Consider the following 20,672-nt stretch of genomic DNA (forward strand, 5'->3'; position numbering starts at 1 on the left):
AGCAGCAGCTGGGCCAGGAGTGCTTCACGGTCTGGGCTGCTGTTACTCTGCTGCTCTGAGAGCTGTGGGGATGGTACATGCTGGCTGGGGAGGTGAAAGGCTGGTCCTGTGCACAGCTTTGTATTGCTTCAGCCACCCACCCTCCCATCTCTGTGGGGCCTTAGGCCTTCCTCAGGGCCCTGGAGGAGTGGCAGTGGAGCTCCTTGGGAGCAGAGGGCTTGTAGTTCAGAAGCGTTTTCTGAAAGGTTGTGGAACACTCTGGGTGACAGAAAAGTGTCCCTTGTCTGAAAGCTCTGTGGGGTCTGAGGAGCTGGCAGATGCTGGTGCTTCCAGGTGGCCTGTCCATGCAGTGATGGGAAGAGGGAGGATATGCAGAGGATGTTGCTGTGTCTGAGTGCTGCTGAGGCCTGGCAGGGCTGGGATATCCATGGGGGTGTCCTGCAGGCAGGTGAGGCTGCGGCAGTGCTGGCATGGGGGAGGGCTGGCACTGCCAAGCAAACTGTTGTGCTGCTGGCACCCAAGCGCTTGGAAGGTTCCAGCAGTGACTCAGCTGTGCGGACCCACGGAGAGGTGGCTGGAAGGGTGGAAATGCAACAAAATAGCGAACAATCAGGCTAAAAATATTGCTGATGTGGTCCCCTGCAGTGCTGTGCCTGAGTACTGATGAGCTGGGACCTCTTCTCCTCTGTCAGGTCCCTGCCAGCACGAGCTTCCTCAGCTTGGGAGGGACCTTTGGCTGCAAAGCTGCCTGGTGTCACCTTGTGCTCCCAGGGCGTTGTCACCACACAGCTTGGTGCAGTAGGAGCACATGCCAGCTGATTGGAGGCTGGAGAACAGCGGGGCTGCTTCTTATGCCCCAGTCCTGCTGACATCCCCTGTTCCCAAAAGGCTGCTGAGCCCCTTGTGCCCAGACAGGGTTATTTGTGAGGAGTTTTCTTTCTGCACCAGGCCTGTAATGCACAGAGGGCGTGAGCTGAGCTCTGGGGAGCGTGCCAGAGGCACTGCTGGTGCCTGGAGAGGCTCTCTGGAGGCAGTGGCTGCTGCAGGCTCGAGCTGCTGGCACTTCCTGGCTGTAGGATTGAACTGCTGTCTCACAGCCGGCAGTGTCTCAAACCCTCTGCTGCCACTAGATCTGTCAGGCTGGAAATACTTCAGCAAGTCCCAGCAACCTGCTCTGTGACCTGGGGAGGGACTTGTGCAGGAAGCTGGCCTTTAACACTTGCAGTCCTGCCATTCTGTGTTTCTTGAGGCTGTGTTTCCCTGTCTTTAGCCTCTGAGTAGGCAGGAAGGTGTGCTGGGATCTCTGAGTTCAGAGGCAAGGAGGGGTTAAGAAGCAGCAAGGTGGGACTGCCCTTGATGATATCCTTTACCTTCACTGCCCTGTTTCTCAAGGGGTGCAGGCAAATGGGGTCTTGATCCAGTTTTTGTCTGGAGAGCAGCAGTGCACAGCAGATCCATGTGCAGATTTTGGGTCTTCCTGCCTGGCTTTCAGCCTGCGTGCCAGCTGCTCGGTCTGGCTGGTCTGTCCTGCCCTACATTGGGAGCTGTCCCTATGTGGGACAGCAGACTTGCCCACAGGGAAATCATCCTAAAACCAGTCTGTTAACACTAAGTTTGCAATGCTAACCTGGGAGTGTTTTTAGCAGGATCAGGTCCTCTGGAGAGGATGTTGGGCGCTCAAGGTAAGGTCTTCCTGCTGGCATCTGATGGAGCACCTTGCTGCATCTGCCTCTCTGCTTGTTGTGTGACCCTAAAGCTGCTGGTGCAGCAACAGACTTGAGCTTTTCCTTGGATTTGCTCTTGAGACTGCAGCTCCAGCCTCATCTGTGCCCTCTGCGGGGTGGCTGCTGCTGTCTCATTCTCCAGCCTGCACGGTTGCAGCTCCCGTCACTCTGGTTCTGGGGAAACGGCCCATGGTAGGAAAATGCTGCTGAATCTTTCCAGCCCTTGGCTCTTCTGCTTCCCAGAGCACAGCAGCTCATTTTTGCAATAAGCTTGCTTATCTGTAGTTGCTTAAACTCTGCCAGGCTGGAGCTGCGGGCAGTCTGTTGTGTGTTGCCTGGCAGATAGCGAGGCCTCAGAGCACCAATCTCTCTGAAGTCTTCAAGGCAAAGCCCCATCTGAAAGATGAAAGAAAAGACCTGTTGCACAGGAAGAACAGTTGTTGTCATGGACTCCTTGCCTTTCTTCTTGATAACAGCAGGAGGGATTCATAAGCTGCTCCCCGAGGTCAGGCTGTTTTCAGAGTGTCCTCAAATGCTGTGTGTGGTGGAGGGCACCTGGGCCCCCCAGGGGAGAGTTGTTGCTCAGCCTGGGGTGGCTGTTTATAAATCCAGCACGGCAATAACTGGCTTTCCTCAAGCTGCTGGTTTGAGTGGTTGGGTGCAGAGCTTGGGGCAGAGGATTTGGGTCTCCAGTTCTCCATCTGTTTAATTTGCTGCTTGGCTAACCCATGCCAAGCTCCATAGAGCTCTCCTTTGTGCATGTCCAGGTCTCTCCCTGCTGTTTTTCCTGCTGTCTTTTGGACAAGTGGCTTCAGCTGACCTAGGTGTGTCCTCAGCTCCTGTGTATTCCAGCTTGGCTGTGTATAAATCCTTCTCCTTATGCTAGAGGAAGAAGGCAGAGGTGCATCCTGATGGAGAGCTCGGTGTTTGGACAACATTAGGCTGGCATCAGAATATCCGAGGAGGATTTTTCCTGCTCTGTAATGAAAGGGCTGCTTGGGGTGAAGGGGGAGAGCACTTCACCTGGGTGATACTTACTTCCATTTGAGCCCAAGTATGCCCAGGAAACTCAGTGAAATGTTCCTTTGTCTTGCTGGGATGAGGAGGGAAGGGCAACTCCTGCTGACCCTGGACCTATGCTTGGTTCAGGAAAATAGGTATCCAGAGTTTTAGTGGTGGTCCTGAATGACATGTTCTTGGTATGCTTTGTTCTCATGAAAGGAGGAACAGACTTTCCCAGCAGCCTGGCTCTTTGGGAGCAGCTTGCTGGTGTTCAGAGTGTAGTAATGGAAGCAGAGATGTGGTGTTGCTTTCTGTGTGAAGGTTGTGGATGAAAACAGTGTAAAGGCACAAAGCTGGGAGCTGGTTTGGCTCTCTGGGTCTCCTGCTCAGTGCTGGTATTCCAGGAATACCTGAGACAGCTTTACTAAGAGCTTGTCCCATGCCATCCTAGTGCTTGTAGCAATCTTCTAAGGACTTACTTGATGTGGGTACTTAATGGGCACTTGTTTCTTGAATGTGTTTCCCTAAGAGCTGCTCATGCTCAGTGGTCTGATTCCTCAGTGCTTGGCTCCAGCCACCCGTGCTGGGGAGTGGGAAGCACTTAAAAGCTGCACACTGCTCATGTGGCAGCAGTATTTGATCCTTAACAGAATAAAATATGTATCAAATAAGTAAAAGAAGTATCAAACCTCAGCTTGCAATTGGTTTCTAAAGGAAGTTGCTCTCAGTCCAACTCTTAAAGCTTCCATTTGAGCAGCTTCTCCTAAAACAGATTTATTTTTATCTGCGCTGATGCTGTAAAACAGAAGATGCAAATAGAGGAGTAACTGGAACAGGAACCCAACCAGCATCTCTGCTTGTATCCAGCCAGACCTGAAGTGGGTCAGGGCAGCTCCAGTCCTATGCTGGAGGCAGCTTGTGTGGGAGCAGGCATGTACCACCCAAAACCCTCCCTTTGGCTTCTGCCAGGGAGGGGTGTTTGATTGTGGCCTCTGGAGCAGCCCTGTGGCACTGTTCAGTGGTGATTTGGAGAACATTTCTCTTGGCTCACTCTGGAATCAAGCCTTAAAAGGCACATTCCCTTCCAGGGAGAGCATTGGAGCTGCTGTTTGGTGGGTCTGAACTGCCCCAGGTGATTCATGGCTTAGTCTTTGCTGTGATTGATATGGAGGTAGCAGCAGGGAGAGTGGTTTAGTGTGTGCAAGCCCTGGCCTGGAGTAGGATTCATCCCCAAAATTGCATCAGTCAAATGAGAGAAGAGGTTTTCCTCCAGCCCTTGCACTGCTGCATGTCTAAGCAGTGGCTGTGAGGGTTCCTTGCTGGGCAGAACTGGCTCACAAGGCTGTGCTGCAGCTCCATCAGGAGCATGGGAGCTTTCTAGAAGAGATCTTGAATGTGTTTTTGACTCAGTGTCTTTACTGCAAACTCTACAGCATGTGCTGACAAGAGTGTTTCCACATGGAGCTGAGTAGGAACAGCTTTTGGACGTGCTCTCCCAGTGTGTGTGCCTGTAGCAGAGGCTGTGGGCCCTCTGCAGTGCTCTTGGCAGGCTGGGGTTTTTAGGGCAACTCCAGGTGGAAGGTTGAGGTTATCCAGTCCAGCTCTTGCTCAGAGCAGGGTAGGAAAGCTGCTGGAGGGTGGCAGAAATCATGTAGCCCAAGGGGGCTCCAGAAATGAATTCTGCCTCTGTGCCCACAAAAACAATCTCTTAAGTGGGTACCTCCCCTGAGCTGGCTCGGGAATGATCCCCTTCCAAAGGATGCTGCAGTCCCTGAGCTGTCACTGCACAGAGGCTGAGTGGTGCTGCTGTAGGGCTGGGGCACTGGGCAAGGCATCTCCAGCCAGGGTTGCACTTTCTGTCCCCATCTGCAGGCTCAGTGCCCTGTGCCTGGTCCCTTAGGTGATGGCAAAACAGCTGAATCACAGGTGCTGTCTGTGCTGCTGCCAGCACAGAGGCTGCTCTCGGGCACAGCACCCGGTGCCACACATGAGATGGCCATGGGGACATCCCTCCTTGCCCCTCTGCCTGGTTTTCTCCCCAGGGGTGTGGAGGGGAAGGTGAGACAAACTTCCCAGCTGTGATGCTTACGGGTGCAGATTTCTGGAAGGCACCTGGGAGCCTGCATCACTGGTGGGGTTTGGGAGTGCCAGTCTGGCAGTGGCTTTATGCCAGCTGAAGGCCTCAGTGAGGCTTGTGTGCCATTTCCCAAGGAAAATTGAGTTTGGGACTTAAGTCTGTCTTTTTTTTCAGTTGTTTTTCCTTCACTGCAGCCTGCAGAGGGGTCTGGCCAGCACCTTGCCCCCTTCCAGAGAGTCCCCCTTCTAAAGGTGTATCCTGGCCTTGACACCCCCAAACTGTGATGCAGCTGAGGATGAGTCACTCACCCTTGTTATCATGTCAGGTAACACACACAGCACAGCTTGCACCCTAGATGTTGCAGCAGATAATTGAGAGGAGTTTGGTACTTAAATATAGAAGTGTTTGTTCTTGAGGCTTGCAAAGCTGAAGCTTGTTGTGCAGAATTTGACCTGAATATGTTGGCTTTTAAATCTCTCTGGGACTGATACATGTTAAAACCTGCTGTATTTCAGTGTTCTGATCTTTTTAAAGACAACTGTGGTTGTGGCAGCCTGCTTAGTGAATGCAATTACCTGGGCACTTGTAATCCTGAATTGCATTTTAGCTGTCTTTTCTGATTTTTATATTTACCTTGGGCAGCTGTTTTCTCTTCCTAGAAACACACAGGAGTAGATTCCCTGCCTCAGGAAGCTGTGAGCCTTGTTGTCAGCCAGGCCCTGCTCTCAGTGCCAGCAGAGGACCAGTGCTCTCAGATGTTAATGCAATAATCTTCTACTTGTTCCCAGTTATGCTGCTGTTTCCATTTTTCAGGGCAAGTGACTTACCATGTTGGTGTCAGAACCAAGAATAGACCTCAGGTGTCCTGACTCTAATTCTGTGGTTCAGCTGTGGGATCATGCTGCCTTTTTTTATTCCCCTGCCCCCTTCTTAGCAAACCAGAAATAGCTGCCAGTATATCTTCAGTTTTTCTTTGCCCCAAATGAAGAATCTGTGAGGGCAGAGGTTCCTCTTTTGTAGTTCAGGAAAAAATTGGCTGTGCTGTAGGTCCTACTTAGATGGTGTTTGCTGCTGCTTTGATTACACCTGCAGTTCTGGGAGCTGCTTTTCTCTAGAGCTGGTAGTTGCTCAAGATTACTGGGGCTTCTGTGGTGATACAGCTTGGAGAGGACAGTGTGCCTTGGACTTTGCATGGCTCCTCTAAGAGCAGCACTGTTTTTTCAGTGGAGCAATGGGAATGTAATGGAAGTTGGAGGATTTGAGCTGGGCAGATCCTCTGGATGTGTCCAGTGTGCTGCTCAGGCTCTAAGGACACAGTTCCCTCCACCTCTGGGCCTTATCCCATGGCTGCTCCACTTAAGAGGAAGAAATTCTTGTGCTACTGCTCTTGCTGCAGCTTTTCCTCGGCTTTTTTGTGCCCCTGTGAGAATTTGGTAAAGAGGGAGAATCCAGTGTCTGCCTTCCCTGTGCCAAGCAAAGCCTGTCCCTGTCCTGTGTGCTCCAGCCCCACAGCTGCAGGTGAGAAGTGCTGAAATTTAGGATTAGACTCAAGTGTTGGTCACCCCTTCCCTGCCATGAGCTTTGAGCTGTTTGGTGCTGGTGTGTGTGAGGGCAAGCTGCTCGCCCTGGCAGCTTGTCTGGCTTTGTCACTGCTGAACCACAGCTGTAGGAGCTGGTTGAGGTGCCCATTTGCTTTTCAGACATGCAAATGTTTCTCTTGCCACGGAGTTTCTCAGTGTCTGTAGGAGGTGCTGCTTTTTGGCTGACTAAAACATTCAGCTTGCTCCCACCCCACCAGGGCAGAGCTTGGCTGGGTGGTAAAAACTGCAGACAAGCTGTTTTTCTGGAATTGCAGCAGGCTATTGTTTAGGACATTAGCTTTTTTTTTTTTTTTAACTTTACAGGCTTATTTGATGCATGACAAAAGAAAGTGCACTGTATTCAGTCTCCAGGGCCTCAGTCACACTGCTTCTCTCCTCTGCTGCCCTGCCCCAAATGTGTATATGGTGCTGCAGCCTCTGGGCATGGCAGGTGTCACCAAAACATGGCTCTTCCTCCTGGTAGAGAGCATTGCTGTTCTCTGGGGAGATCCAGGCAGAAAGGTGGACTTGCAGCCTGTGTAGTAGTTGGTGGATGCAGGGGGAGGTGTTAACAGCCTTGCCATCCTTCTTGTGCTGAGTAATCTGTGAGCAGATAAACTCCTGGAGATGGCAATGTCCATCTTGCTGGAGGTGCCAGGCTGCAGAGGTGACCTAGCTCAAGCCTTGTCAGACAAGTCCTGGACTCTTCAAAGTAGGCTTTCTCAGCCCTGCAGTGAGTTTCTAAAGGCTGGAACACCTCTCCAGAGCATTACTTCTGAAAGTGTGTGTGCTCCTCTGGCCCTGGGGCTGTGTGCAGCTGCCTGTGCTCAGTCTGTGGGTGCCAGACCCAGCTGGCAGCTCAGGGCCTGGGCCTGGCACACTGCTCCTGCAGCAGGAGGTCCTTGGCCCACTCTCCATGTGTCTCCAGGCCCCTGTGGCAAGTGTTGTTCTCAGCCTTGAGGGAGCTCCCACTGATGTTCTGAGTGTGGAGAAAGAACTTTAGTGCAAGGACCTGGGCAGCTGCTGGATAAGAGAGATTTTTGTTCTGGGCAAGACTCAGTTTCTAGATAATTTGGTTAAACTGATGCACCAAGGAGTGAAGAGTGGCAGCACTGATCTTGTATGCTGGTGGCTGGGTGGGCTCCCACAGAGCTGAGCTGAGGCATTTTGTTCAAAGGGCACTGTGGAGGTGGCTGAGGTTCTGGTCAGCTTTGTCCATCAGGCATAAACTCAGGGGATGCTGCATGTGAAATGTCTGGATGTGGCACTTGGTGCTCTGGTCTAGCTGGCAAAGTGGTGATTGGTCAAAGGTTAAACTCTATATTGGAGGTCTTTTTCAACCTTAAATGATCCTGTTGCTCTTAAGGTGTTATCCAAGGCAATAAACTGTCATTTGTTATCAGCATAGTGGTTATTTTCCCAGAGCCCTTCTTTCCCTGAGCTGCCACCACCAGCAATCCTTGGGGCTCATCTTTATATTCATGTCTTACAGAATGGGCATGGGCAGAGCTGCTGGGAAGGTCTACATATCAAATGGCTGCAAATTACAGTGTACAGAGAAGAACTGTGTGCTCCAAGGTCCTGGGCAGGTGCTTAAATTGCATGTCTTAACTGGTGGATGGAACAGTAAAAGCTGTTCTTAGTGCTTGGATTAGACATCTTGCTGTTGGGACACTTTGCCAAAGTGTGCTCTGAATTGCAGCTTGTGCTGGTGGAGTGATCTGTGTGTTAGTGTAAACTCACATTCAGTGGGCTAGTTCAGTGGTTGGTAGTGGGATTTAAAGGATAATTTGGGGTGGTCTGCAGGTAGAAGCGACCTCAGGAGTTGAAACCAGCACTGTGGGCTCATGGCTTGTTTCTGTCAGGTGTGTGGCTCAGGTATGATGGGTCTGAGAGTCTTGAGTGTGCTCCCCTGGGCTTCTTTAGGGCTCCTGGGTTGATGCAGGAATAATGGTGTCTCCAAACAGCAGTTACTAGGGAAAGCTCAGCTAAGGAAGAGAAGAAGCAGTTTGAAAAATGCTCCTTCTCCAGGGAGTGGCCTCTGTGGCCAGGACCTGGCAGTGCCCTGTGGTGTCAGGGCTGTTCCACAGAGCCCAGAGGTGCCCGTGCTGGGCTGGCACACCCAGAGATGGAGCAGAGCTGCCTGTGTCAGGCATTGGAGCTGCAGCAGTGAGTCAAAAGTCAGTGCCAGTCAGTGCCCAGATTCTATTAAAAGCTCCTTTTCTGCTGTCCCCTGCAGAGGAGCATTGCTGTGTGTTCCCTTGCTGCATTGAGCAGAGGCAGGAGAAGTTCCAAGAAGCTCTTGGTGTGTGAGTGGTGAATGGGAATCACGTTGACCCCTGAGTTAAAGTTTCCCCTCTAGGTGTGAAAAATACTTCTTTGCACTCATGTTCTTTCTTGCCCTGAGTAGTTCCATGATACTTGCTTTTTCCCTTTGGGACTTTAAGGGATGCTCTTAACTCCAGGAATTGCTGATGCATCTTGCATATGTGTTGGGAATGATTTTTCCTTACATGAGCTGTCTGCTTGGATGGGAAAACAAGGCCAACTCCCCAGGAGGAAGTGTGGCCCCAGTGCCTTGAAGGCTTTTTTTAGGTGGGCAGCCTGTGTTGGGCTCTTGTGCCCCATTCCTCAGGAGGGGTTTGGTGGGTTGAAGCAGGGAGTTGGGTCAGGATCCCTTTGGGATAGTGCTGAGGAATAAGATCTGGGTGTCTCATGCAGGGCTTTCCTAGGCTACCTGCACAGCTTGGCATCAGGGCCCACAGCCTGGTCACTGAGCAAGGGTAAAAGAGGAAATGCTGAGTTTGACTCATGGCTTTTCCTCCCAATGTCCCTGTGAGGGTCAGTGGGTACCAGGTGAAGCTGAGTCAGGCCCACTGGGGTGATGTGGGGTCTCCCACGAGCTCAGTTTGTCCTGCAGAGTGTGTAATCAAGTGCTGCCAGCGCAGAGCTGTCAAAGCTGCTGGACTGGATGGAATCCATCCGTGTTAACAGCAGGATGTCAGCACTTCCAGGACATGAGGTTAGGATTGGGGCAGTTGAAGCTGGCAGGGTTTTGTGTGGTGGTAAATGCCCAGACAGTAGATCCTTTTAAAGGCCAGTAATCCTGCCACTTCAGTGTGCTTATGCTGGCCTTACTGGTTTTGTAGCTGCTGCAAGAGCTGAGAAATCATGGGAGAGATGAGGATGTGGTGGCAGAATTGAGGATGTCATAAATAGGGCAGAGCAGCTGGACCCTGTAATGCCACTGGGAGCTCTTGATGAGCCCCAAACCCTCGCTGTTGCATCCTAAATAGAGTTCTGGTTCCACATCTTTGCTAACCAGGAGATACAGGGTAAGGCAGCATTATCTGGTAGCAGCCTGCTTAGCATTAGCTCCAGGTCTCTGGAATGCTGTGCAGCTGGGGTCAGCACGGGGCTGCAGCGTTCCAAACCCACGGCCCTCGCTGGCTGGGCAAGGAGGAGGGTGTCAGCGCGGGAGCATTTGCTGGCAGCAAGGCTTGGGCTGTGGGATCAGCTGCTTTGCTTTGCCTCTTGTGCTGTTTAGTGACTAATCAGATTTTGGAGCCTGTCGGACAGATTCAGCTGTCTCCCCAGAACAATACGCCGGCTGTATTTTTAAACACATCACGTGGCTTCAGAGAAGTCAGCAGAGCAGCAAGTGCAGCTTGCCGGGGCTGGGAGATGCTGTGCCCTGCTCGGAGCTGTGACTAGGAGGGAGCATCTCCTCCCCAGCTGTGTCACATTCCCTTGGTCCCAGGGCTGCTGCTGCCCAGGTAAGGACTGCCAGGCTGGCTGGTGTTTTCCTGTGGCTGCAGGGCTGGGTGTGAACACAGGTGCTGCCTGTCCAGGAGAGCAAGGGGCAGGAGGTCCCTTTCTCAGTGTGGTCAGAGGTGAGTTCCTGGTCCTGTGATGTAGCCAGAATAGGGGAATCTTGCAGGGATAAGGCTCTGCAAATGTGGGAAGATGGAGTGACTGTTGCTGAGGTCTCTGCCTTGAGTTGAGGGAGATACTTCAAGGAGCCACCTGTACCTGTGCACTGTTGGGATGGTGAGGGTTTTCCCCAAGTGTGGGGCTGGAGATGCCAGCTTCACAGCAGGTGTGCCACTGGGTAATGCAGCTTGGGATAGGAACATCCCAGCGTGTTGCCTCAGTGGTGCTCAGCAGCTCTCCCTGGCGCTGGCACTGTGCTCTCCTAGTGTCTGACCACAGCGTGCTCAAGCACCATGGTGTTGTCACTCTCCTGGTTTGGCTGGTGGTTGGGATTGTTAATCCTCATCTGTGTAGGAGCTGCTGAAAATCTAGGTTAAAACCTCATGGTTCAGCTTGCTGAGATCAGGTGGGGCTTGGAGGATCTCATGTGGATCCCAAATTTGCTTTGCTGAAAACTGAAAGCTTCAGGGCAAGCTGCCTTGTTTTGCAGCCTGTGAATAATTAAAACCATTTCTGAATGCTTTGCTCTTTTCACTTGGTTCTGGTACGCATTCAGCTTGCTGAGACTTGCTCTTTTTGAATAGGCTGCTTGGTGGTGTGCCCCTGTGGGATCCCTGCCCTACATTCCCTCGCCTTGTGGGTGGCAGCTGCCCCCACATCACTGACCAGGATGTGACTTTGTGACCTTTGGATGGCCTGGTCCTCTGCTCAGAAGCAGCTCTCTTTGTAGGGAGGCATTTTCCTGGATTCTCCTCAGTGGGAGGAAAACCTGCAGTGTGAGGGAAGCAGTCTGACACATCCCTGTCTGCAGGCTCCGGGGCAGAGGCCTGACCAGACAGACTTGCTGTGAACACACACCAGGGACAGCGAAGCCTCTCTGTCAGCAGCCCAGGCTGGCACCTTCCTGGCTGCCCACAGCCAGCTCCTGGCAGGGATGCTGGGAGCAGTGTCCCACCTCTGAGCATGAAAATTCCTGCTGGTGGGCCAAGGGTGCCTGCCACTGGTGTGTGCCCCCATCCCTGGGGAGCTGCACCCTGAGCCCCAGCTTGTTCCAGGACAAGTGGCAGGCAGTGGCTTGGACTGGGCAGAGGGCCTTGTCCCAGAGCACTTCTGAGGTCTGTAATCTGGGATGTGGGATCTCTGAACTTCTCCCACATGAAGGGAGTTCTCCTGGCTAATCTCTCTCACAACCCACCTTCATGTTTGTCAGCCACACCAGGCTGCTGTGGGTTCTGTGCAGCACCATGGCCCAACTGAGGGCAAACACCCAGAGGTGCCACCTCCCAGACATGACATTTGTGGGCTGACAGGAGCCCGATGGCCTCGTGGGCCACAGGAGGAAAGAGCAGTGTTGTGCTGCAGCCCTGACAGACTGTGTGTCCCTCTCTGTTGCAGTTCTCAGCATGCTGAGTAACCCTCTTGGGAACGTCCTGGGGAAGCCCCCGCTGGGTTTTCTGCCTTTAGACCCCATTGGTTCAGACCTGCCAGAAAAGTTTTCCACACCGTCGCTGAGGAACTCCCGCTCCCTCCTGGACTCACGCTCCAGCAGCCCCTCGGACTCGGACACCAGTGGGTTCAGCTCTGGTTCTGACCATCTCTCAGACTTGATTGTAAGTTTGGCTCCTGGGGCCTTGCTGTGTTTTTTGGGGAGCACAGAACAGCTGAATGGAGCTGCCTGCTCAGGAATGGGAGGGGATGCTGGGAGGAGCTGTTGTGCACACACTGGCACAGCCCAGGGGTTGGGAGGAAGGCTGCTCATGCAGTCCTTCACCACAAGCCAGCAGTATCCTCGTATTTTTTTCTTCTAATATTTTGGCTTTTTGGGTCTGTGCTTGCAGCCCTAATGGGTTACAGTAGCTCCCAGAGGGATCTTGAGTGCTTGAGCTGGTGTGAGGCAGGGTGGTGTCTGTTCCTGATCCCAGCAGGGAGGTGGCTGATCCAGCCTGGACTTCTGAGGAGCTACTGTCCTTGCCTTTCATTGCTCTTCCCATTTGTCCATCTCAGGGTGGTTTCTTCTAGAGCAAACTGGGTCTGGCCTGCTCCCATTCCCTAAAGCACAGCTAAATTTGAAAGGCAGAGAGCAAGTGAGTGTCTGGCTGGCTGCCCCAGTCTGCTCTGCTCTGCTCTGATGGGTCTGTGGTTGGGTGCAAGTGGCAGCTCTGGGTGCCAGCAGGGCAGCCTGGCTCCAGCCAGCTCTGGGGTGCTGCTGCATGGCCTGGCCTTGGCACGGCAGGATAAAGCCAGGAGCTGCTCAGGCTCTGCTGTGGTGTTGCCATGGCCTTGACCCCTCTCTTGGGGTGGGTGTGAAGGACAGACCTGACTGGATGTGGGGTTGATTGTGCTGTGATGCACCCTGGAGGATCAGGATGTGCTGAGTGCCTGCAGCAGGCAGGCAGTGCTGGTGGCAGGTGGTGCAGGGCTCTGTGCTGGCCTTGTTTGTGAAGGGCAGGACTCTGAGCAGGGCCTGGCGTGGGCGGCTGCCGTGGCAGCGCAGGGACGGATCCGCAGCGCAGCTGGCACCGAGCTGTGCAGCATCCTGCCTCCCTGCTGTTCCATTAATCCAGCTTTTCCTCCTCCTGCCCTGGGAGGAGCTGTGGTGCATGGTGCTCACTCTCTGGTCAGGCAGCCCTGGAGCTGGGCTGTGAGGATGAGATCCAGCTGGTGCCTGCAGAGTCCCTGAACACGTCCAGCAAGCCCTGCCCACTGCGGGCACAGCACAGAGCCTGAGGCTGGTGTTCCCCAGGGCTGACACTGTTCTTGAGGCTGTATAGCCAGGGGTAGCTGTTGGCTTGGTGGTCTCTGAAGTGCTTCCTCCTTAATGATCCCTGCTGCTGATCATGGGCATGGGTTCAGTGGAGAATGGCCCAGGGCTTTCCTAGGGTGCCAGGATGAGTTGGGGTTGCTGCTTTCTTGCCTCTGCTGGGTCTCAGGAGATCCCTGAGAGCTCCCTCTCCTGCCATGGGCAAGAGCAGGGCCCCAGTGTGATGCCTCACCACTGGCATTATGTGCTCTTACTCAGAGCTGGCATTCAACATGGCCTGTCTCTTGCAGTCAAGCCTTCGCATATCCCCTCCTCTGCCCTTCTTGCCTCTCAGTGGGGTGTCGAGAGACCCCTTGAAGATGGGAGTGGGATCCCAGCTGGATCAAGATCAAGCTGCCCTGGCTGCAGTAACTTCCTCCCCGGCCAGTGCATCGAAAAGATGGCCTGGAGCATCTGCGTGGCCTTCCTGGGATCTTCTGGACTCTCCGGAGGATCCCTTCAGTATTGAGAGAGAAGCCCGGCTTCATCGGCAGGCAGCAGGTGAGCTGGGAGGGGGCCAGGGGACAGCTCCACACTTGGGGGGCCTCTGTGCACACACTGGCTGAACACAGAGTTTGCTCCAGACCCAAGCCTGACTCTGGCTCTCAGAGTGTGCAGAGAGAACAGGGCAGCTGCCTGTGGCTGTGCAGCTCTGCTCAGCCTGTAGTTGGGGAAGATGGGGAAACCTGTGGGAGAGTGGGAAGGAAATGATCCTGTACTGAGTACTACTGGTGTTTTCTCCAAGCTGTGAACGAAGCAACCTGCACCTGGAGCGGGCAGCTGCCTCCCCGAAACTACAAGAACCCCGTCTACTCCTGCAAGGTGTTCCTGGGAGGAGTCCCATGGGACATTACAGAAGGTGAGCAGCCCCGGAAGGCGAGGCCCCACGCCAAGGCCTTGGGTGCTGATATTGGGAAGGTGCAGGATGGAGCTTTCTGTGGGGGACACTGACCTCTCTCCTTCTCTCTGTAGCTGGGCTGATCAACACTTTCCGTGTTTTTGGCTCCCTGAGTGTGGAGTGGCCTGGTAAGGATGGCAAACACCCACGCTGTCCTCCCAAAGGTAATATGCCTAAAGGTAATAGCGAACACGGTAGGGTTACTTTTTTCCCATGCTATGTTACAGCACGGATGCTGGGATGGTACAGCTGCATGCTGGTGACTGGTTGGTACAGAGCACCTGGGGTAATGTCCTGCCCTCACTTGGGTCTGCACCTGGGCTGTAGAGCACTGGCACCCCAAACCCAGCCTCCTCACCCATCCATAGCAGTGTGGGACAGAACTGTGGGCTGGGGGAACCCTCTCTGGTGTTTTGGGAGCTCCATGTAGGGCTGTGGCTCTGGAACAGCTGCTGATCCCACTGCCAGCATGTGCAGCTGGGCTGGCATATTGTGTAAGCAGGAATTAGTTACAGGGTGGGAAGTGGCTGGTTTGGAGGCCCTGTAGTGCCTGATGGCCTCATTCAGTCACCAGAGCAGGGTGAGGTAGAGCACTGGCATCCATGGAAGGGACTTTGTAACCCTGAACTATATTTGTGCCAGGCCATCCTAAATACATAGCAGGGTCTGTTTCTCTGCAGACCCCATTTTGGCCAGGCTGGTGTTGCCTACCTGGCATGTCCAGGTGTGGTTTGTGGGTGATGGACAGTGGCCCACGTGGCCCTGGGCATCCTGCCCCTTGTGCTGAGCTTGGGTTTGGGCTCTTCAAGCTTGGCTTATATATTAAGAGGATATTATTGCTGGGAACAGCAAGAGCTACCACACAGATACTTCAGGTGGCACCCAGGGGTGATTTTTGAGGATGTCTGCAAACTGGGATGATCTGCTCCTCCTCCACCATAGCTCTAACAGCTGCTTCCTTCCCTCCCCTTCCAAAGGCTACGTCTACCTGGTGTTTGAGTCGGAGAAGTCGGTGCGTGCGCTGCTCCAGGCCTGCTCCCAGGACCTGCTAAGCCCTGATGGGCTTAGTGAGTATTACTTCAAGATGTCCAGCCGCAGGATGCGCTGCAAAGAGGTGAGCAGAGCTGGGAGAGCAGCCTGGTGTGGCAGCAGGGGATGCAGAGGGACATCCCTGGAGGAAAGGGAAGCAGGGCTGGAACAGCAGCTGAAGGCGTGCTGGCTTTGACTGCTCTGTGCCTGTGGTAGGGATGTGTCAGCTCAGTGTTTGTGTCCCTCACAACAGCTTGTGTCAAACCAACCTGGAGCTCCAGGCCTGGTGGCAGGCTCTGCCTTCAGGCTTCAGCTAGCTGGGACAGAGCATGGAAACAGGGATTTGACTGCTTTGTGCTGCTTCCATCACACCTTTGCTTGCAGAAGCAGAGTGGGAGCCCTCAGGTGCTCTGTAAGGCCTCCTCTGCTTGCAGAACAAGTAACTCACCCTCAGCAGGCAGATATTTTGGATCCCAGGCTGCTCCTCAGTGTGGCCTTGGCTGGCTGACCTGTGTTTTGGAGGTGCTGGGGCTGCCAGAGGTTTCATTTGGGCTTATGGCAGAGGGTTTCCTCAGATCACAGACAACTGCCCGAGTTCAGGGAGTTACAGGATGGAGATGCAGCTCTTAATCTAGACAGGCACAAACTAATTGTTCTCTAGACAGCTCTCCTGGTGTCTGTCAATTGGCAGAGCTTCCGTGCTTGGTGATTTAGTTCTGCCAGAAGCTTCTCTCCAGGGCCCTCCATCAGCTGCAGAGCTGCAGATGGAGCTGGCAATGGGTGACATTCCAGTGGCCCCCTCCAACATGGGGCTCCTGTGCTGGGAGGTACCTGACTGGGCCATAAATGCAGGTGGAGGGATGTGGGTTGTCCTCTGGCTGCCACCCCCAAGGAACTGCTGGCTTGGGTTCCAGTTTGGCTGGAAGCAGAGTTGGTTTTGTCCCTGTGTGGGTTCTCTGGAGGCATCTGGAGCTCCAGATGGATGTGGAGCCTGAGCAGCAATAGATAACAAATGACATTTACAGCTTGGGGCGAGGTCTGAGGCTCAGGGGTGCTGCTGGTTGCAGGTGCAGGTGATCCCCTGGGTGCTGGCCGACAGCAACTTCGTGCGCAGCCCCTCGCAGCGGCTGGACCCCAGCAAGACGGTGTTTGTGGGGGCCCTGCACGGCATGCTCAACGCTGAGGCCCTGGCAGCCGTCATGTACGACCTCTTCGGAGGGGTGGTCTATGCTGGCATCGACACCGACAAGCACAAGTACCCCATAGGTAAGTGATGGCTCCCCTGGGGTTGTGGTTGCCCCTGCTGTGCTCTGAGGAGGCTGCAGCGTGCCCTTGGCTTGTCCCTCTGTTGGAAGATTGCCCAGGTGCCAGGCTCGGGGAGCAGATGCTGTCCAACCTCTTCTGCAGTCTGTGCTTCTCATCTCCTGGCCCTGGGGAGGCAAGGCCAGCCTTGGGGAGGGCTGACAGAGCTGATGTGCTGGGGAATTGGAAGGTCCTGGATCATTCCAGAGCAGCCTGAAGTTTTGGGTATGCCTTTAGGCATTGCTGAAGGTTTCTCTGTCCTTGTTCAGTGCTGTTAGTGGATGTTGGATGCTGCTGTAGCTGCTTTTCCATTCCCAGGGCAGAGACAGCTGTGGGTCTTAACCCATTCTTGGGCTCTTGTCACCAGAGCTGAAATGCAGTGTGTCATGATGTATGTCCCTGGAGACCTCATGGGACAGCACTGAGGAGGCTGGTCTGTTGGAAAAGCCCCACAGCCTGTGTCTCAGGACCAGCTTTCCAGGCTCAGGCTGCAGCAAGTCACAGATTTGGAGAGACTGTGGATCTCCTGGTGTTGCCAGGCAGAGCTTGGTCGTGCAGAGCTGTCACTGCTTGGTCACTGTGCTTGGATAGCAGTCAGGCTTTTCTGGGCAAGGCTCAGGTTTAGGGCATGCATGTTGTGCTGCAAAGGCCCTGCAGTGCCTTTAGGGGGACAGTCTCAAGGAGGGTGGGAATGGCAGTATGAGACTTCAGGCAAATCCTCAGTGTGGCTGTGGATGAGGTGTCACAGAATCTCCCTGTGCTGGCCCTGTGAGACCCCAGTGTGACCCCCATCCTCCTGTGGTTCATGCAGAGCCCAGGTTGCTCCAAGTAGGCAAGATCCATCTCCCAACAGCTTGGTGGCACTTTCACCTTCAGAGCTGTCTTAAAGTCACAGCAATCAGAGCTCAGTTTTGGTAACTAAGCTGTGCCCTGGTTGGTTGTGCTGCTTGAGGGCATCTCCTGTAACCCCAAAGCCCTCCAGCCTGTGTCTTGTGCAATGCCTTGGGAGGGGAATGGATGGGTTTTGGGTGGCACTTTGTCCTGTGGTTGAGCTGTAGGGGTCTGCCAGTGTCAGTCCTGAAACTTAATAGACCTTGGCTGGAAGCAAGTGGTGCTGGAATGCTGCTGACCAGCAATGAGGCTGCAGAACACGAGGCTCTGGGGTGAGGGGGGCTGGCAATAAAAGCTGCTGAGCTGTCTCAGCACTGGTGCATTTCAGGTGTAGCGTGAAGCACTCTGCTGATCCTGGCAATGTGAAGGAAGAGGCAGGAAGAGAGAGCCCTGGATACCATCTCCCTGTCAAAGCTGGTTCCCTGTCTGAGTGGCACCAGGGAGGGGGTGGTGCAGTGGTTCCCTCTTTATCTCTGCTGCTCCTCTCTAACCTTTGTGGTCTGGCTCCTTGCAGGGTCGGGCCGTGTCACCTTCAACAACCAGCGCAGTTACCTGAAGGCTGTGACTGCTGCATTTGTGGAGATCAAAACCACCAAGTTTACCAAGAAGGTGAGTGGGGCTGGTGGGGCAGCCCAGGGAGGGGTGTGCATGATGGGTGGTACTGCTGGGAGCACCACACTGTTCTGGAGCCTGCCCCATATTCCTGCTCAAGCAGTGGGAAGTGGGACTGCTGCTCTGCCAGCCCTTGGGGTGCTGCTGGGGGTGGATTTGAGGTACCAGGGAAAGGTGCTGCTCCATGCCCACTGCCTGGTTCTCCTGCAGGTTCAGATCGACCCATACCTGGAGGACTCCATGTGCCAAGTGTGCAATGCCCAGCCTGGCCCATTCTTCTGTAGAGACCAGGTAAGGCCAGTTCTCCTGCAGCCTGTGCTCAGGGGTTTTCTTGAGAAGGAGCAGGCCCTGCTGCTGGGTTTTGGGGATATATACACTGGTTCTTCCCCAGTGGGCAAGATGGGGCTCAGCTGGGAGGGTGACCTTGTTTTGGAGGAGGTGCAGCCCTCCTGGGGAGGGCAGTGCTGGTGCTTGCCAGGAGGCCTAGGCAGGCAATGTCCAGCTGGCTTTGAGCCATGGGTGCTGCAGTTTGCTGGTGCTGTGGCAGCACTGGCACCTAGTGTGGGAGTGACTGGTGCCCCTGAGGGGAGGGGAGGCTGCTGCTCTGTGAGCCATGATGGGCTGGGGTTGGGGTGCATGCCCCTGGGGCTGGCTGAGGCATGGGGAGCTCTGGCTGCAGGCAGAGGAGCTTGGATGGGCTCTGGCAGCTTCCTGCAGAGCTGGAATGGGATATGAGCGGGGGGCAGGAATGCCATGGGAGCTATGGGAGCCCTGGCAGAGCCCAGCTACTGCCCCAGTGCCCAGTCCCTGATTTTCAAACCTATTCAAAAGATGGAAGCTGTGCACACCAGGCCCTCCACAGCATCGCTGGCATTCCCGTCCAACCCACGGATCCACTGTGCTGATGGGGGCTGCAAAACCAGGCAGGGGTGAAGGGGAGGAGTGGCTCTGCTGGTGTCACCCACCCCTGTGCTCTGCCCACAGATCTGCTTCAAGTACTTCTGCCGCTCGTGCTGGCACTGGCAGCACTCCATGGAGGTCCTGCGCCACCACCGCCCGCTGATGCGCAACCAGAAGAACCGGGACTCCAGCTAAGGGGCACCGGGCCCGGGGCTGGCACGGGCAGAGTCCTGGGAGAGCCTGCCACGAGGAGAGCGCAGCAGCGCCCGCCGGAGCCAGGCCCGGCTGGGAACGTTCTTCCTGAGGACTGATGGGGAAAAAACAAAAATCTTACATTCATGTTTGCACTTGCTGGTCTTTTTGTTTCTGCACTAATGCACAGTGAGTTTTGTTGGGGTTTGTTTGGGGGTGTTTTGAGGGGGGGAGTGCCCCTCAAGCCATTCTGCAGTTCCCAGACTTTGGTTCCTGGTTTGCTGACGAGAAGCAAAAATTGAAAACAAATAAACCCAACCAACCAAGGGCCATGTGTCGCGGGGGTGTCGCCGCAGGCGCCCCCGCCCTGGTTTTTTTATTTTTTAAAGGCGCTTTTTTACATTCCTTGCAATACTGGTGGAGAGAGCGCAGGTCTCATTGGTCATTGTTTTGCCGTTGCCATACAGTGCCTTTCCATTCATTTACCCCCACCTGGATGGTGTGACCTGGGTGTTCAGCTGGCGTTTTTTACTGTAACAACAAGGAGACTTTGCTCTTCATTTAAACCAAATCATATTTCATATTTTACGCTCGAGGGTTTTTACGAGTTCCTTTTTACACTCTTAAAAACAGTTTTTAAGTCGTTTGAAATGAGAGATTTTTTTCTTTTCCTGGCAGCTTTTAACATTATTGCAATTTGTGTCTGGGGGCTGATGGCAGGACGTTGTAAATCCAGGGGTTTGCAACGGGACAGGCCGGGCTTTTTTTTGTTTTTGGATTTGAAACTGGACGGGATGAGGATCTCTGAGCTGCTGTATATAGTTTTAAATAGTTTGTTGCACTTTTTTAAGTTGCACTTATGGGGGGTTGATAGAGGTTTTTAATCACACAAAGTCACAGGACTTACCTTTTCTTTTGTAACAAGCTAAAAAAGGGCTGCGTTTTGGTGGACGATGAAGGTTCCTGGGAGCCCTTTCTCTTAGAGGGGACAAGTAATTTTCCTTTCCTTCCCGAGATGTTTGGAGTATCAGTGCAGTCGACTGAAATGCTGCTGCTGGGATTTGAGACCTTAATTATGCTGATCATTATTATTTTGTTACTTTCCCCTCTATTGGAAGCTGTGTGCCAAAGAACCAGTGTCATAATTTCTCCCTCTTTACTATGATTATTTTTTTTTTCTTTCCTGCTGAGCTGATGTTGCATTGTTGCATATCCCAGCTGCTCTTTGTGGGGTTTTGTGAAGCTGTGTGTGAAGTCTCTACCTCATTGTAGTATATGCAGGCAAGACTGCACTCTCCTACAGACGTGTGGAGTAAGCTGTGGTGTAGTTTTTGGCACATAATAAACACGTTGCAGCAAAAAAAAAAATATTTCTTGTGCCTTGTGTGCTTCATGGGAGATCTCTGCATCTCACAGGCTGTGGTATCTGTCACTCCCTGGAGGTGTGGAGGAAGGTATGGATGTGGTTTGGGGAGAGGGGATGGATGGAGCTATGAATTGTGGATGCTGTGTTGGTGGGTGACTCAGCTGGGAGGGAGTTCTGTCTGCTGGGCAATGCATTTTTAGATCCCATTTACCTGAGGTCCCTACAGGCCCCTAGGCTCCAGCCGGAGCTCCCCTAATTGCAACAAGAAGTTAATGAGGCTGATAGAGGGGCCTGTGCTGCCCTGTGTTCTCCCACTGTGGCAGGGGCGGTGCTGCTCCTGCAGGGCTGGGAGGGGAGAGGGATCCA

At 53.7% G+C, this 20,672-nt stretch overlaps 1 protein-coding gene across 6 annotated transcripts in view; it reads left to right on the top strand.

Moving 5' to 3' along the window:
- CPEB1 (cytoplasmic polyadenylation element binding protein 1) overlaps positions 1 to 20,308 on the top strand; it is a 32,511-nt gene extending 12,203 nt beyond the window's left edge. For 4 of the 6 annotated variants that reach the window (XM_077185752.1, XM_077185751.1, XM_077185749.1 and 1 more), the window contains exons 3-11: positions 11,712 to 11,926; positions 13,368 to 13,617; positions 13,862 to 13,975; positions 14,089 to 14,193; positions 14,992 to 15,128; positions 16,111 to 16,309; positions 17,751 to 17,845; positions 18,059 to 18,139; positions 18,833 to 20,308. In XM_077185752.1, the coding sequence (XP_077041867.1) occupies positions 11,712 to 11,926; positions 13,368 to 13,617; positions 13,862 to 13,975; positions 14,089 to 14,193; positions 14,992 to 15,128; positions 16,111 to 16,309; positions 17,751 to 17,845; positions 18,059 to 18,139; positions 18,833 to 18,943 (1,307 nt within the window). In that variant the 3' untranslated portion in view covers positions 18,944 to 20,308. The remainder of the gene's footprint in view (positions 1 to 11,711; positions 11,927 to 13,367; positions 13,618 to 13,861; positions 13,976 to 14,088; positions 14,194 to 14,991; positions 15,129 to 16,110; positions 16,310 to 17,750; positions 17,846 to 18,058; positions 18,140 to 18,832) is intronic. The other 2 variants (XM_054642294.2, XM_077185748.1) reach the window with 2 other exon arrangements.
- Positions 20,309 to 20,672: the final 364 nt, after the last annotated feature.

The sequence above is a fragment of the Agelaius phoeniceus genome, chromosome 13 (assembly GCF_051311805.1).
Source record: "Agelaius phoeniceus isolate bAgePho1 chromosome 13, bAgePho1.hap1, whole genome shotgun sequence".
Taxonomy (NCBI): Eukaryota; Metazoa; Chordata; class Aves; order Passeriformes; family Icteridae; genus Agelaius; species Agelaius phoeniceus.